The sequence below is a fragment of the Salminus brasiliensis genome, chromosome 12, assembly GCF_030463535.1.
Source record: "Salminus brasiliensis chromosome 12, fSalBra1.hap2, whole genome shotgun sequence".
Taxonomy (NCBI): Eukaryota; Metazoa; Chordata; class Actinopteri; order Characiformes; family Bryconidae; genus Salminus; species Salminus brasiliensis.
In genome coordinates this window covers 11,068,769-11,083,329 of record NC_132889.1, presented here as the reverse complement: position 1 = coordinate 11,083,329, position 14,561 = coordinate 11,068,769, and the positions used below count along the sequence as shown (strand labels likewise).

The 14,561-nt window shown below is 39.3% G+C and overlaps 1 protein-coding gene across 1 annotated transcript; it reads right to left on the bottom strand.

Moving 5' to 3' along the window:
- Positions 1–6,541: 6,541 nt before the first annotated feature.
- Positions 6,542–8,776, bottom strand: LOC140573553 (transcription factor Sox-8-like). The gene is made up of 3 exons (XM_072692983.1): positions 8,266–8,776; positions 7,528–7,760; positions 6,542–7,368 (listed from the first exon to the last, which is right to left on the bottom strand). Exons 1-3 carry the CDS (start codon positions 8,646–8,648, stop codon positions 6,632–6,634), a joined length of 1,353 nt encoding a protein of 450 aa, XP_072549084.1. The 5' UTR covers positions 8,649–8,776; the 3' UTR covers positions 6,542–6,631.
- Positions 8,777–14,561: the final 5,785 nt, after the last annotated feature.

Genomic DNA, 14,561 nt, shown 5'->3' with positions numbered 1-14,561 from the left:
ATTAAAAAACAAGGTAAGAGCGGGCTTTCATGTGACATTAGTCCTACATTCTACCTTTCATTCAACATTGTGGTGACTGAACTGTGTTTCCATATTTTGGCTTATTTGCATACCCATATGCCATTGCTCTGTAATAGTGTAAAACTTTGTAAAGTGTAAAACTAGTGTAATTGAGGGTGTCAGTATTGTGCTAGCCAGTATGTTTGTTGATGTTTGTTTATCCTAATGTTAACTAATGCACAGTAGACTCCTTGCTGTTCATAGGAATGGCCAATTGTTTCATTTTGATTCGATACCGAATAATACCAAGTGATACCAAATTATACCAAGAGATACCAAGGCTAGCAACTTTAAATGTTTTCTTACACATATAAAAGGAGAAAGTCTGAACATGAAATATGTTTGACAGTCCACAGCATTAAATAATCTGCTATATTTAGTGAAATAACAGATTTTATTGCCATATTTGTTTTTGCCATGATCTACATTGTATTGATTTTATTATATTGAAAACACTGTGTTTTAATACTTTCATGGATCAATTCTTAAATTTAGTCCAAACATCAGGATCAGAAGTCATATCACAATTTCTATCTGCCCATCCTAACTGGGCAGCTTAGCCACCAGGCGTTTAAAGCTACATGCCATTAGAGTAAGAGAGCCGCCCAATGAAAAGCATTTCTGTTGCCAAGATAACCCAGCCTGGTACAGCCTCATCCTTGCCCTTGTTAGAATATGGTTTCGTTCAACTAAAGAAAGAAGAAGAAGCAGCACAAGTTATATTATACATTTACATAATTTGCATAATTTAGCTAAACTAGCAACAAGGGCACCCTTACAGCCAACAACAAGGCTAAAAAGTTTACCAAGAGGCATTAGAAAGAAGCACAACAGGGGTTGGTAAGCAAGCACAAGGAGGGTAAAAAAGTAAAACATGTAAATAGAGAATGCTAAGAGCCAAAAGGGGAAATGCTTTACTCAGCAAGGTTGCATTGACTCAACAAATAGTTATCAAGTAAATCTGACAACTTTATTTACAATAATTGAAACAACACAACTGTTGCAGGTTTACTCAGTTACATGCATTTGTTAAATAACATAAACATGATCAAGCATTTTAAACACCATTAATAGCAGTATTAAATTTTAAAATAAAGTACTTATAAGTAACTACATGCCATCTCTATACTATTATATTAATATTAATTTTACTTCAGATTGTATACATTAAATACAATATATATGCACACAAACAAATAGCTATATTGATATAAATAAAATCCTAAATCTGGCAATGTGTGGTGATGACAAGTAAAACAAAGTTCATCTTTGAGCTAAAAGATTTTTTTTATCCTAAAAAAAAAAAAAAAAAAAAAAAAAAATGCTGGGGCAGTGGTGGCTCAGCGGTTAGAGCGCCGGGATATCGATAACAGGGTTGTGGGTTCGATTCCCGGGCTCGGCAAGCTGCCACTGTTGGGCCCTTGAGCAAGGCCCTTTACCCTCTCTGCTCCCCGGGCGCTGGAGTTGGCTGCCCACCGCTCTGGGTGTGTGTGTGTACTCACTGCCCCTAACACGTGTGTGTGTGTGAGTGTATGTTCACTACCAGATGGGTTAAATGCGGAGGACACATTTCGCTGTACAGTCCACACTGTACAGTGACGAATACGTGCACCTTTATCCTTTATCCTAAAACTATACTTGGACATTAGAGAGAAAATCCAGAGCTACATTGAAAAAAAATATTTTTACATGTAGGCAAAATCCTTATGTAAAGTTACATGTTCTCCAGTGGGGTGGCGAATGTGGTTTGCATGAGCCTTGCACGATGCATGGCTGATCAAACTCAGACAAGCTGTACAACCCGATTTAGCAGTGTGCTCTAAACAGGCTAGACTCTGGTACACTCTGGCATAGCCTGTTCCACCTCTTCTTTGAGGCCTGGGCAGAAGCCGGGGAAGTCACTGTTGGTTCTGTCTGGACTGTTGTTTGCTTTGGCCAAAGCCTACCAGTGACTGCTGATAAAATTCTGAATTTTGTTTAACAAGAGAACAAAAGTAATAGGAAAAAAAAAAGAAATTATTCAACCAGAAAGGCTTAAAGTGTGTGTTTTGTAGGACATAAACACTCAACAGATGGTCTTCACAACTTTGATTGTGACAGGATTTAGGCATCAACTTGCATTCTCAAACGTATTCTTCAGACAATCTCTGCATACATTTAATGTCTTATTTATGTTTTGATTTATTAATATAATGTTTATTTATTTATTTACAGGTTAAAGTTATCATTTATTTATTTGCATCCACAAGAACAGTTACAATAACTTACAGTCACAACTATAATTTACTACAAGAAAAACACTTTTTCTTTTTTTTTTCAATTTTTCCAATCACTTTTTACATTTTTAAATTTCCTTTCTCTTTCAAGAACGATTTTGAAATTTTCAGTGTATCTGCAATCATTTCCCAGATATTAATTCAGCTCAGTATTAAAGTTTTCTTTCAGACTGATCATGATGTGCATGATCATGATCATGCTAGGGTGCTGGTTAGTGGCTTTCCAGGAGTAGAATTACAGATCTCTAGTATGGTCAAATGAGGGATTCACGGAAGCTTTTCTAGGTTCCCATTGTATAGTTTAACCAAGAATATTGATTGATTTCAATGCTTTCAAATATGGTAAAACACATATACAAGAAATGTTACCAAAAAAAAAATCAACAGCAATTGACGTATCCCTGTAGTTATTACAGTATCTATTGAGTTATTATTTCCATAATGGACGGCTGTCATTTTATGGTATCTCCATCAAAAACTAAAATAAAAACCACATACACACACAACTATTGGGGACAAGTTAGCACAGTACCATTTTTCTTAATGTCACACTACAGGCTTTCTATACAATGTATAGGGGAAGCACTCATTAAGAAAAAAAAAAAGAGTTACAGAGAATATTATACATTCAACATAATAATTTCCACAATGTACACTCTATTTCTGTCTCCAAAACAAATAAATGGAGCTGCATCATGAAAGGAAGGGTGCAAGAAGTGGATTCAGAGAGGCGAGAACAGTTCAAACATGGGCAATAATAACACTTTATGTCCAGTTCATTTCCCTTGCAAATCGGCTCCAAATTCACACACGCACACACACTCATTCTGCATCCCCTGAATGAGAAAGCTGGCTAGGCTCATTAAAAGGGATGAGACTATTACTCTGATAAATGTCCCTCTCTGGAACAATGGGATTTGGTAGGGCAGTGATGGCAGAGCCCCCTGGGTTCAACAAGTTTTTCTTATGCAATTTTCTCTTCCCAACACTCAACGTCTCTTTGAACGATGTAGAAGCAACAGATGGAACACAAGGCACCACGTTCACGTCTGCACATGGAACACTCGCTCCACTCCATATGCCCATATGTTCAAATGTGAAAATAGTAATATAATCAGAGGAAACAAGTTTTTTACCTCTCAGACACAGCTAGTTCGTTCTGGCTTGTTTGCTTCCACGTGGTTGTTTAAGGATGTTTGAAAATTGATTCTAAATGTGACAAACATGGAAATAGCACTATTATCTTGACTGTGTAACCAATAAAACCATCAACTCTTTCTTCTGAGTATTTATGTGTTAATGGATTTAGTAGTTTGGACCAGATCAGGACGTAACAGTCACTCTTCATGCTGGGTTGCTTATGGGAAAGGCTCTCCACTCTAATGTTATTGTTTAGCCATTTACAGTAGGAACTCCTGAAGGGCCAGTCACTCGCTGTGGACGTTTCCTAATGAAATGAGACCCAAGCACCCTGAAGAGCATGTTTCAATGAGTTTTATTCACGTCTGCTCCTTCTCAAGAGTTCCTCCTGAAACTATTTGGCGAACAATGGGGGGAGAAGAAGAGTTTGAAGGAGAAAAACAAGTCATTCTCCAACCACCCACATCCCATCTGCTCGCGAAATATCTGTTTTATTATTAACAGTGCCGTTGTCACATTTATGATTTTAAGTTGTGCTTGTTTCTGTGGCGGTTGTTGTCATTATTGCTTTTTTTCTTTTTTCTTTTTTTTTTTGAGTTAAACCGCCGTATAAAACAGTGCAGTGGGGGGAAAAATTCCACCCCTATGTGCATCTAATCGTCCATTCACAACCCTCTTAATGACTTGTCAGTTCCCCTGCTCTTCCATTTTCTGTCCAATTAATTCTTTTCTTGCACTCCGGATAAAGGCAGACAATAGGACCCCTTCACCACATAATAAATCATTAAAATTCAGCGGCTCTCCGCTGTGGCACTTGGCTTTCTCCCTCTGCCAGTTGGGGAAGGCTGCTTGGCATGCATGCCAGTGCCCAGTTTGAAAATCTACCCAGCAGAAAAGAGCACTGGATAATTCTCTCCTCACCCCCTTCTTCAGTTGCATTTAAACTTTAGGACCAACCGGGATATGTTTTCCTGAATTTTCCCACTTTTAAAAATGAGTCATGAAACGTCATGCCAGTGTTTCACTGCTGTGTGGTGTTTATTTAGAAAAGCCCTTAATGCCTTGTCTCATGATTCCAAAATTAGAAGTATGCCCTTCTGTGACCTCCAATAATGGGTCTGCTGTAACAAGACGGCCACTGCCGTTATGTTAAATTAAAATTAAACTTTTAATGCTTATGCCAATTTAGCCCTGTTTCTTCTAGACAAAAATTCTTATTCTTGTAGACAAAAACTGGGGTTCATGAATAGACAAAGCAACAATATGTGTTTTAGTGTAGAGAGGCTGGTTTCCAAATCTTTTGTATTTGAGTTTTGTAGTGGATTTGGCAATGAAAAATATGATATAAAGGCAAATTATAATTCATACTTATATTGAAATTATGCATTATCATTGATTGACTAAATGATTACAGTTGTTTCTAAAATGAACTGATTGATTATATACATTGCCCAATTGACTGATTAGTGGAAAAAGCAGACATATTCCCTTTAACCTTGTGAGGTCCCCTAAATTCCCTTTAAATGTGGAGTAGAAAACAATCAGCAGCTACCCTTACATGAGAATGGCTTGAGGTAGTTGTGTTAAAATAACAGGGGCCTGGCAGAGAATGAAGGAAACATTTTCCTGTAATACTTTTTTTTCAATCTGACAATGCAAACAAATATAGTAATACTATAAAATAGTAATAATAAAAAGCACATAGCACACATTCAACATGTTCATGTTCTTTACCAGATTTCTAACTTCAACAAAACTGAGAAAGTCATGCTTCAGGAAAAAAAAGTTTATTGTTTTTCACAGATATGGCCAGCAATAAGGTTAGCTTCTTGTAAGAATGCACTTGTTAACACAAAATAATTCACAGCCTTGTTGTTTAAAATGGCACAACAGGAGAAAAAAGTAAAGAGAACACTGTTTTGCGTCTCACAGTCGCAAGCAACCAACATGTTAAAAAATCACGAAGTGAATCTCAAATGGCACCAAATATGAAACTCGTTAAGACATCTCCGAAGCAACAGGTTATAAACAAATGGAAATGAAAATGAATCGCTCGTGTTATTCAAAAAAAGTCATACGACTGGTCTTGTCTGTGGTAAATTCGCTGGTATCTGGCATAAAGACTCTAGTTCAGCGATTTGTTTCTTCAGCTGTTCAAACTGCGGCTTTCTGCTTTGGCTTACGCGAGAGCGTGTAGGGCGCGCGCTCCCGAACAGCTGACGCGTCACTCACGCGCTCTTCACTTCACCTCGTTTCCTTTACCGTGACATCATGACTAATCGCGATTTGGTGAGCGCGCACACACGCACCTGTTGCGTCACGTGGCGTCGCCCTGATCCCGACCTGTTGTTTCTTCTAAATAACATTGGAATGAAGATGGGCTTTTTTCGCTCTCTGTTTTCAGGAATGCTGTAGTCTATAATAATACAAATGATTGTGAAATCAGCACAAAATTCTGTTTTTTTTGTCTGTATGGAACAGTTTTGCAGCCCCCATCACTTCACAACCCCCACCCTCCCACAAACAAAAAGCTTTTTTACAACTATACAACTAAAACACAAAAAGGAAAGAACAAACATAAATACATAGGGAATATCTTTTAAGTAAAAAGAAAATATTTCTAATCAAAATGAAGGAGGGCACTGAGAAGTTTTATAGTTAATGATGGAGTAAACACTACAGCTTCATATTTTGAAAATAATTGGTCCCAGTGCACGTGTGCATTTGTTGCTCCATCTGCTTCATAAAAAGGATTTTGGCTTGCTTGTATGCTTCTCTCCTACACAATTCAGTGGCATATACAAAGTCATCAGGAAAAAAAACATACGACTGCAGGAGCAGGCATGTATGTGGGGATGTGGGGCAAGGAGAGAAACAGTGACAGGTGGTCCTCACAGAGGATTTCCGCTTGCAGTACAAGCACCAATATATCAAGTTCTGCACCGACCGTCCATAAGTAAATGTGTGTGTGTGTGTGTGTGTGTGTGTGTTTATGTGTATTGTGGGGGAAAATGATCAAAACGTACAAAATCAGCAGGCACTTTTTTCTTCTTCTTCTCATGAATGATTATATGTCCCCCCTTCTTCTCTTGGCTAATGCTATTCCTTCATAAGTGCATCCGAAGTACGGACAGAGTTCCTTGAGACAGGAGGGCTCATGGCCTTGATAAGGTGGTGTAAACCGGCTGGTCCCAGTTCGTCGTGGGGCTGTGGGACGGTGGAATGGATAAGCTGTTGAGGATGGGGCCTCCGTAGGCTCTCCGTGAAGAGTGAAAGTACGGGTACTGGTACAGGCTGGAAGGGTAGCTGGAGTAGGGGCTGTAGTAGTTGGGGCTTTGGAGGTCTGTATAGTCACACTGAGAGCTGGAGAAGGAGGCAGAGGCTGAGGTGGCGCAGCTCTGAGTGCCGTATGAACCATATTCAGGGTGCGAGGGTGAGCTGTGAGAGTGCTCACTGTAGTGACTGGGGCTCAGCTGTTCCGTTTTGATGTGAGGTCTGTGTTGACCTACATCGCCAGGACCAGGGGTGGGTGAAGACGAGGAGGCCAAGGCCCCTTTGCGGCTCCAGCCAGACCCATTGGCCCCAGGATGGCTGTAGGATGCGGCATAGGTGCTGGGGTTGGGTCCTTGACCGGACTCTGAGGCCATGGAGGAAACCCCTGCACCGGAGTGCCCATTAATAGGGAGGTATTGGTCAAATTCATGGACGTCAAAGGTTTCCATGTTGCTGATGACATCTGTGCTGAGCTCGGAGATGTCCACATTGCTGAAGTCGATGTTCTGCCGCCCAGCATCCAGGAGCCTTCTGCCTTCATGTTTTAGGTCTTGCTTTGCCCCATGATGAAGATCGGTTTTAGGTGTTGTTGGTGGTGTTGGTGGTCCATGGGGCTGTCCTGAAAATGATAATTGTTTAAAAAACATTGGAAGGTTTTGCACATCATTATACATATATGATAAGAAGATAAGGACTGCTAGTTGAATTACAATATTCAGTCTACAAGTCTACAACACAGTGAACATAATTTATTGCCAACAGAGTAGCTGCCATTCACCTGGATGGTCTGAATGATGATGATCAGCTAAGCCTGCTATGCTGCCCATGCCAGGCTCAGCTTTGTACATGTGATGGCTCAGTTCAGCCCCAGAGTCAGAATCACTTTGTCCCGGCTTCACGCTTTTTCGACGCCTTGGCTGATACTTATAATCAGGGTGATCTTTCTTGTGCTGGACCCTCAGTCTCTCTGCCTCCTCTACAAAAGGCCTCTTTTCATTCTCTGACAACAGGCTATGGTAAGGAAGTTAGAAATGAGAAGCAAATAATTAATCCATGAAAAGTTTCTTTAATCAAAAGTATGAGCTCATTCAAATTTGCAACCATCAGCAAACTCCTTAATGTTATTTATTTTTTTTACAACAATGTGTATTACAACAATATTTATGTCAAATATCTAGGTACCTATGTCAGCCAGAAAGAGCTTTAAAACTGAAGAATGCAAAAACGAGCTTAAAACTTTAAGACCAAACAAGGATATTTTTAAATATTTGATGGTTAAAGAGTACAATTTAAAGCCGAAAAATGCAAAAAGAGTCGCTATAAATGTTATGAAATTAAAAGAGGACCTTTAAACTTTATAAATGAAAAAGAAAAAGTTAGGTTAAAAACTTGAGACTGCAAACGGAATTTATTAACATCATCATATATTAGAAGTCCAAAAGAACATCGTGTCCACTAAACTTTGTCCTAAAATGAATAGGAAAAAAAAAGCAGCACCAATGAATGGCACACTCACCGCCACAGTTTGCCCAGGGTCTTGCTGAGCTCTGCGTTGTGCAGATGGGGATACTGGTCCGCGAGCTTTCTCCGCGCTGCCTGCGCCCACACCATAAACGCGTTCATGGGCCTCTTCACGTGAGGCTTGCTCTTGAGCGAGCCGTTGCCGCGCACGGGCATGGGCACGAGCGACCAGTCATAGCCCTTCAGCACCTGTGACACCGCGTCCCGGATGCACGCCGGGAACCTGTCGTCATCTTCATCCAGTTTTTTGCCCGAGTTGAGGGAGCCGGCCGGAGAGCAGGGTGCGTCCGAGTCGGACTCGTCCGGAGACATCGAGCTGGAAGTGCCCGCCGGGCTACACGGCGCGTCTGCCAAGGACTTGTCGCGCTCCTCCGTCATGGTCGGTCGAATAAAATCCGTCTTGGGTTGCAGGGCGAGTGAGCCAAATGTACAACTATATGAGTTAGACTGCGTTTTCTGTTACGATCCTGACATGTACAATCGTGTCGGTCTAGTTCTGTTTGAGCTCACTGTGCAACTCGGTGACAGTCGATAAAGACTTTGCATGAACTTACAGCGCGTCACGCCTCTCCTCACTTGTCATTGGTGCACTGTCCTTCCATGCTCTGCTCTCATTGGTTAAGGGAAATTTGCTGTGGGGTCGAGTGGTGCATTGCTCGGAGCGAAGGTATGCTTATGGGTTGATTTGCATTTATTGATTAGGTAGGGATCAGCTATTAGATTTGGTTCAGTGATGGACTAGTGTAATTGTCCTATTTTACCACCAAAATGAAGTTTGGGGTATGTATGTTTTTTATTTTTTATAGCAGGTGAAGGGTTTTAAAATGTAATTAAATGCACATATTAATGTCGATGAATTAACACTTATTTGAATTTTCTGTCTAAGAACCCAACGCCCCGCCCTATATGTCACCATCAAAAAGTGAAATACACTACTTCAAATAGCCTAAAGGTCTGCAAATACTGGGCATGAAAGAGGAACTAATCGGCTATTGTCGGCAAGATTACTCGTCAACGCCATTTCCACAACTTTACTGGAACACAACAAAGCAAACGGTGTTTTTCTGCCCACCAAGTACGTTCAGAACAACTGCGTAAAACAAGCTGAGCCTGCTGAGGAAACAAGCACAACCTGCAGTTCTTTGCCAGCTCCAGCTACCGTCTGGGTTTTGCCGCCTTTGTCACGTTTCCTGAGAGCACTTTTGACAATTTGTAAACTTTCCTAGTAAGCAATAGCGCTGTTAGCAGTAACGACAACTGTTACTGTCTTATAATTATTCTCATTTAATATTAAAACTGGTCGATAAATGTGTCGAGAAATTCTTTTTTAATTTCTAATTTAATTTTAATCCTTTGAACGCAGTAATTTAGCTAACAAAAAGCAGGCACATTAATGCGTATAGGTTTAATGTGTAGGAGTTTAATGGTATGTGTTTTATTGACCAGTATTTATTTGTTTAATTACTTTTGCTTAGTACATATGCATATATGTAGAGTGAAGTTAACGGACTGTGGTTTACAAGGTCGTAACTACAACCTGCTGCAAATAACAATTCATGTAGACCGCATGCTAATAATAATACTGACAAATCGCCTGAGGGTAGATAGAATTCATTGACACGTTATAACAGGCCAAAACAGAACTAATGAAGTTTTCACAAGTGCTCATGATGACAAACTTACCTCATTTCATCAAACAAACTGCTCAATCGAGGGCTGGCTTTACTTTTAAAGACGTCCTCTTGTTCAGTGCAAGTCTGACGTGAAACAGGTGTAAGGATGGCTGCACATGTGACATGTCAATGTGTATTTTCTATCTGCATTAAGGTGATTTGTTGTTGTTGTTGCTGCTGCTATTAGCCTAGTATTGGCCACAGAAATTATTACTTACAGTAGACTAGCAGAAATGTAGACTAGCAGAAACGTTCCCTCTAACATTAACAGAATAATGGCTGAGGGTACCTTACTGTTTCCTTTTTTTTATAAACGGCCCAAATCATTAGAAACTCATTTTATTTAAACAAAAAGGTTTAAAATAGTAACATTTTAAGCTTTAGAAACGTACTGTGCGCAGTCCACAATTCATATATAATAACTAAATTGCAAATTTGACCTTTTTAAAATTTCATTTTATGTCATAAACCAATGCATTTGATTATGTCTACCTTTTCAACCTGCAGCAGTTTAGCCCCGCCCATTCTTCCTGAAGTCATAATGAATGGTTCTGCATAAACTACATTTCCAATGAGGCACAACCCAGGGCAGCCAACCTAAACAATGCTTATTTAGATATGTCAGTCTTAAGTTACAACCTGTTTAGTCCTAAAAGATAAAGAGAAGTTGGAAATTGATCATGCACTAATAAATGCAGTTGCTGAACCCACACAAACATATGGACAAATATGGACCAGCACAATGCACAATACCAGCTGGTTTAGAATATCAGTTGCAGTTCATACCAAATGAATAATTCCTGCTCTTCACTGGTTATTTTATATTCATAATTTAATGAAAGTTTGGTAAAAGAGTGCCTGTTTCCCAACAAAATGTTTGGAAAAGTTAAAAATGACACATTTATTTCATATTTTGTAACATGATTACTTTTTTCTCCCTTTCACATTTTAACATAACAGAGAATGCACAGACAGAGCACAACAGAGCAAATATTTGTACACAATACATGGTCAGTACTTTGTAACACCACCTTCAACAAGTATCACGGCTCAAAACTCTCTATCCACAGTTTTTTTTTTATCATGTTTAGTACTGGACATCCTCTTTTAATTTTCATTTTTTTTATATAGATGGAGCTGGCATTTACTTAAATCTACTCTTCCTTCTACCACTGAAATGCTCCCTGTGACACAGGCTGCAACACAAGCATGATCGATTAACCTCTGTACTTAACTGTTGGAGAGGTGTTCTACTTCTATAACTGTAGCTTCCAGTGCACTTATTTTGGAGGTTTTTTTGGAGTGGTTTTGTATTTCATTCAGTTCTGTTGGAAGGCCCATGTGCTTGTTATTTTAAATGTCCTCTCTGTGGTGCCAGCACTATCCTAATTTGAATGTAAACAAATGAACCAGACTTGTATTCACACATTAGGCATATAAAGAATACTCCTGTTGTAGCTAAACAAAGGCCTCTGTCAGCCTTTGATATCCTAGCGGAATAACGGAGTGCTACAACTGCAGGCCCACCTAAAGGTCTCTTTGTTATTTCCATCATTACCAAGAAAGGAAGTTAATCACTGACATCAGTCTGTTTGCTGGTTATGAGTGGGGAAATAAATAGACACATTTCGCTTGAAAAGAAACAGACCTATAATAGTAAATACTAGATATGAAGAGAGAGAGACAGAGAGGGAAAGAGATGGAGAGACATGAAGATAAGAGAAGAGATTGAATCACAGCCTTTGTTAGTGAGCCTTTGTGTCCATGTATTGCAAAGTTGATTTTTATCACTGGCTTTCCCATGAAAGACAAGGTATGTTTCTCTTGGCAGGCATTTTGGTTCAGCCACTGCTTGCAGTAGGTGCCTGGAATAGCATTGCAGAAAGTCACCTGTGGATTTTATTCGCATGGGGAAATAACAGGAGATTTTGCATTGTGGATCCTTTATGCTTTTTAAATAACATACCCAAAAATTATATGTAAGCCGAGTTGTTTCTCTGTGAGGTAAGTGAGTTTTTTATGGTACTTTGAAAGGGTAGTATAGAAATATATGACAGAAAATAAACCTTACATCTAATTTTGTGATATCTTAAAAATCAATGCATTGATTCTGTCCTCAACATTAGCATCCCCTGGGACAGGGAATTACTGTATAAAGCTACTGTTTCTCCAGATCACTCCATTTCCAATAGCTTCAGTGTTTACCCAGCAGATCACCAACATCTATAGACATGTTTATCTGGTTGAATATAGGTTGTCGTCCACATAACCTAAAACCTTTTTTAGCCATTGATATGTTGATATGTTTTTGACGAATATGTGTCTTTGATTTTTAACAATCAACATCTGCACAACATTGGGTTTGACGTCAACCCAGTTCACATTTCAACTAAAATTTAATGTCTGTCTGATGTAAGAGTCTAACATTTCTGAGATCAATTGGCTGGGCCTGCTGCATATTCTCTTGCACAGATCCTTCCATTATACATAACTCTGATGATTGGTGGCCCTGTTGTATTTGCTACTGTATTTTATTTCAAGGCACTGATGCGTTCTCATTGTTTGTATACTTGTGTTTAATACCCCCCCCCCCCCCCCCTCCACCTTCCCAATGCACACTTTACACTTAGCATATACTGGTGATCATAGTTATACTTTCAAGGGAACAAGAAGTCATTTGACTCCAAAGAGGGTCTCAATACGCTGTGGTCAAAAACACAGCAAGTAATGGTAAAAGTACAGGGGCATCTGGCAGAGGAAGGAGGATAGCAAAGCTCTTGCTCAGCAAAAAAATACAGGAGGACTCAGTTTCAGCTCACAATTAATGTTAGGAAGTCTCCTCACTCAAAAAGCAGAGAGAAAGCGTAACATTGACCAACAGCTGGTTTCACTTGCTGCCAAGTGGTGGGATTGGCTGGTGGTTTTGGTGGGGTCTGGTGTCAGGAGACTGGAAAAGCAGGAAAAGAATGACGGCAAAACGAATCCAGCGTTCGACCTTCACGGTTTGCTGTGTTGTGGGAAGAGCTCTGTGAGCGCCCATGCTCTGATAGAAAGAGAGGGAAACAGAAAGAGAAAAAGAGAAAAAGACAGAGGGAGAGGGACTCACATGAACCCAGAGTGGCTCAATGTGGGACGGAAGGTTTTAATTTTAGCTTTTGTGATTCCTTGAAGAGGGGGGCCTTGGTTAGACAGCCTCACTCTCTAGCTTCAGTCTTACATATTAAGTTGCTCTACTTCTGCACATACGTGTAGTGAACATGCTTTTTTGAAGCTAATTTGTCTGATACATATTTGTAAAATATTTGTTAGTTTTCAAAAGTTTCCAAAGTCCCCTGAGTGGTGCAACCATCCAATAGTTGACCTCATCAAATGCTGGTGATGCCACAGCCATCTTTAGCTGCACTACTTTCTACTTTCTATGGCATCACACCAAAGCACCTGTATATTTAAGAGTGCAACTTGACTATAAAATAAATTAATTTCTAAATGAATAAATATATACATTCTGTAGCTACACCAGACTTTTTATTCTATGGTTCTGAATAGTTTTGAATAGCTGAGTCACGGTTCAGACTGTGAACTCAACAGCTTGAACTCTCCCCTGCCCACATCTTCTTGCCCTCATGTTCACCCAGACTGCTGTTCACACAGCCAAACCACACAGTAAACAAGCTCATACAGCTACTGTGCCACAACACAGCACTGCAAAATTGAGACCAAATTAAAAAGTTTCTTTCTCCCTCTCTCTTTCTGTCTCATCTGATCTAGTATCTCAGCAATAAGTTTGGATTGCGTAAACTATTTTTGCAGTGTATCACATCATATAAACATTTCATCCATTTTGATCCATTCCATTTTTTTCATCCATTCCATTTTTGTGTTATTATGTAATAATAATTACAACAAAGACACAGTTCTTCATTTGTTAGTGTGTTGTACTGTGTATTCAACTCCCTATTGTTCTTCTTATGTTTTATTTTCTTCTGTATTATTGTACCTGTATTTGTAGAATGCTTCCCTTCTGACAAGTTCTGAGATATCTATACCGTTCCAACTCTTACACGGCCATTCTGATCTTTAACCATATATTTAAACTTTACAGGGCACATTTTTCAAAGTACAACCACCAAATATGGAGCAACATCATAGCAAACACTTAGAGAGTACTTATCAATCATCAAAGCAACCACCTAGCAACCGCCTTATAAACACCATAACATCAGAGAAATAACACCAGTGCAACCTCCTAGTAACACCATAGCAGCCACATAGCAACACCATGGCAACCACCCACCAACACCTCACCAACCATAAATAAAAAAATGTTTTTCCATATGATTCACGCACAGACACTCATACACAGTGCACCAGTGCTTCATTTGTGAAAAGTTTCAGAAGAGTTGCATTGATTGCAATACCATTTTTTGAAGGAACATTTGTTTTAAAAATATTTAATGGAAATATTTGATTAACATTAATACATCTATATATTTGAAGAAAGAAAAACAAAAAAAAATGTAACATTTATTAACAATTTTTTACTCATTTGCTGAATTTCACATATTGTAAAAAAACGTATTCAGTGGGTACTATCACTTCTTCATACAACATTTTACAA

Bases quoted from the DNA above. Each gene is read 5' to 3' on its own strand.
- LOC140573553 (XM_072692983.1), bottom strand. From the start codon at position 8,648: ATGACGGAGGAGCGCGACAAGTCCTTGGCAGACGCGCCGTGTAGCCCG. The intron at 7,761-8,265 runs GTGAGTGTGCCA...TCCTTACCATAG, and splicing joins ACCCTGGGCAAACTGTGGCG to CCTGTTGTCAGAGAATGAAA. The intron at 7,369-7,527 runs GTGAATGGCAGC...TATCATTTTCAG, and splicing joins TCATCATTCAGACCATCCAG to GACAGCCCCATGGACCACCA.